The 2500-nt window shown below is 52.4% G+C and overlaps 1 protein-coding gene across 1 annotated transcript in view; it reads left to right on the top strand.

The window, feature by feature from the left end:
• LOC113816292 (uncharacterized) overlaps nucleotides 1-2500 on the top strand; it is an 11258-nt gene that overhangs the window by 5490 nt on the left and 3268 nt on the right. The window contains exon 2 of the mRNA XM_027368336.2: nucleotides 1-1044. This exon is cut by the window's left edge and continues 1166 nt beyond it. Within this exon, the coding sequence (XP_027224137.2) occupies nucleotides 1-1044 (1044 nt within the window). The remainder of the gene's footprint in view (nucleotides 1045-2500) is intronic.

The following is a 2500-nucleotide window of genomic DNA, read 5'->3' as shown; positions in this document are numbered from 1 at the left end:
TCACCAGTGCCACAGCATCACCAGTGCCACAGCATCGCAGCAGCACACGCAGCATCACCAGTGCCACAGCATCGCAACAGCACACGCAGCATCACCAGTGCCACAGCATCACCAGTGCCACAGCATCGCAGCAGCACACACAGCATCGCAGCAGCACAAACAGCATCACCAGTGCCACAGCATCACCAGTGCCACAGCATCGCAGCAGCACACACAGCATCGCAGCAGCACACACAGCATCACCAGTGCCACAGCATCACCAGTGCCACAGCATCGCAGCAGCACACACAGCATCACCAGTGCCACAGCATCGCAGCAGCACACGCAGCATCACCAGTGCCACAGCATCGCAGCAGCACACACAGCATCGCAGCAGCACAAACAGCATCACCAGTGCCACATCATCGCAGCAGCACACACAGCATCGCAGCAGCACACACAGCATCACCAGTGCCACAGCATCACCAGTGCCACAGCATCGCAGCAGCACACACAGCATCGCAGCAGCACAAACAGCATCACCAGTGCCACAGCATCGCAGCAGCACACGCAGCATCACCAGTGCCACAGCATCGCAGAAGCACACGCAGCATCACCAGTGCCACAGCATCGCAGCAGCACACGCAGCATCACCAGTGCCACAGCATCGCAGCAGCACACGCAGCATCACCAGTGCCACAGCATCACCAGTGCCACAGCATCGCAGCAGCACACGCAGCATCACCAGTGCCACAGCACCGCAGCAGCACACACAGCATCACCAGTGCCACAGCATCACCAGTGCCACAGCATCGCAGCAGCACACGCAGCATCACCAGTGCCACAGCATCGCAGCAGCACACACAGCATCACCAGTGCCACAGCATCGCAGCAGCACACACAGCATCACCAGTGCCACAGCATCACCAGTGCCACAGCATCGCGGACGTTGCAGGAGCAGGAGGCAAGAACGTCAACTGTCAGTCAAACCGCGTGTCCCTAGCAGAGCATTCAGCACGTGCTGACGGCGAGGAAATTGAAACGGGAGAGATAAAAATGATACAGGTGAGAGGGGGAGAGCGAGAGGGGAAGAGGGGAAGAGACGGAGAATAGAGACGAGAAGGAGGGAAGGAATGGAGAGAGAGGGGCGAGAGGGGAAGAATGGAGGCGGGAAGAACGGGAAGAATGGAGAGAGAAGGGAGAGAGAGAGAAGAGACGGGAAGGAGGAAAAGAAAGGAAAGAGAAGGAGAGAGGGGAAGAATGGAGAGAGAAGGGGAAAGGGGAAGAATGGAGAGAGAAGGGGAGAGGGGAAGAACAGAGAGAGAAGGGGAGAGGGGAAGAATGGAGAGAGAAGGGGAAAGGGGAAGAATGGAGACGGGAAGAAGGGGAAGAATGGAGAGAGAAGGGGAGAGGGGAAGAATGGAGAGGCGAAGGAGGGGAAGAATGGAGAGAGGGGGATAGGCGAAGGAGGGGAAGAATGCAGAGAGAAAGGAAGAGGGGAAGAATGGAGATAGGGGAAGAGGGGAAGATTGGAGAAAAATGAATAATGAAGAGAGAGGAAAAAGGGGGAAAAGTGGAGAGATGGAAGAATTGAGAGACGGGAAGAGGGAAAGAATTGAGAGACGGGAAGAGGGAAAGAATTGAGAAAGGGCGAGAGAGAGAAAAGTGGAGAGAGGGGAAGTGGATAAGAAGGGAGAAGAAGAGCGAAGGAGAATGTAAGGGAGGGGAAAAAGGTAGAAGGCAAGGAAGAAGAAGAGCGAAAGGGGAAGAAGGGAAATAAGGAAAGAATGGAGGGTGCGGAAGAGTAAAATGGAAAGGAGGAAGAGATGGAGAGGGGAATGGGGAGAAATAGAAAGATGATGGAAAGGTGGAAAGACGATTATGGGAAGGGAGAGAGAGCGAGGGGAAGGAAGGAAAACGGGAAGAATGGAGAGAGGGGAAGAGGGGGACGGAGAGGAGGAAGGAGGAAGAATATAGCAAGAGAGAGGAAGAGGATGGAAAGGAGAAAAGAGAAATAAGGCAAAAGCGAAAGGGGAAGAGGGAGATGAAGGAAGAAGGGAAGAAAGGAGAGAGGTGAAGAGAGAAAGAGAAAGAAAGAAAGAAGAAAAGAATGGAGAGAGGTGAAAAGGGAAATAGAAAGGGAGAAGAGAGGAATAGAGAGAGGTGAAGAAGGAAATAGAAAGAATAGAGAAGAGAGGAATGGAGAGAGGTGAAGGGGAAATAGAAAGAAAGAAGAACGGAAGAATGGAGAGAAAAGAAGACACTCGGAATGAGAGAGATGAAAAAGGGAAAATTTGGAAGAGGGACAGAAAGAGACAGAGAGAGAGAAAAAGCGAGAAGAGAAAACGAGAGAAGATGAGAGGAAGAATAATGGGAGACAGAGATGGAGAGGAGAGAGTAAGGAAAGGAAGAGGACAAAACAGATGAAGAGGGAAAGAAAGAAGATAGGCAGAGAAGGAGAGGAGAAAACAACGAAATTAGAAGATGGCGGAAGCAGGAAACAAAGAGAGAGGAACTAGAG

Source organism: Penaeus vannamei, chromosome 16 (genome assembly GCF_042767895.1).
Source record: "Penaeus vannamei isolate JL-2024 chromosome 16, ASM4276789v1, whole genome shotgun sequence".
NCBI classification, from domain to species: Eukaryota; Metazoa; Arthropoda; class Malacostraca; order Decapoda; family Penaeidae; genus Penaeus; species Penaeus vannamei.
This window is presented reverse-complemented; position numbering and strand designations above follow the sequence as displayed.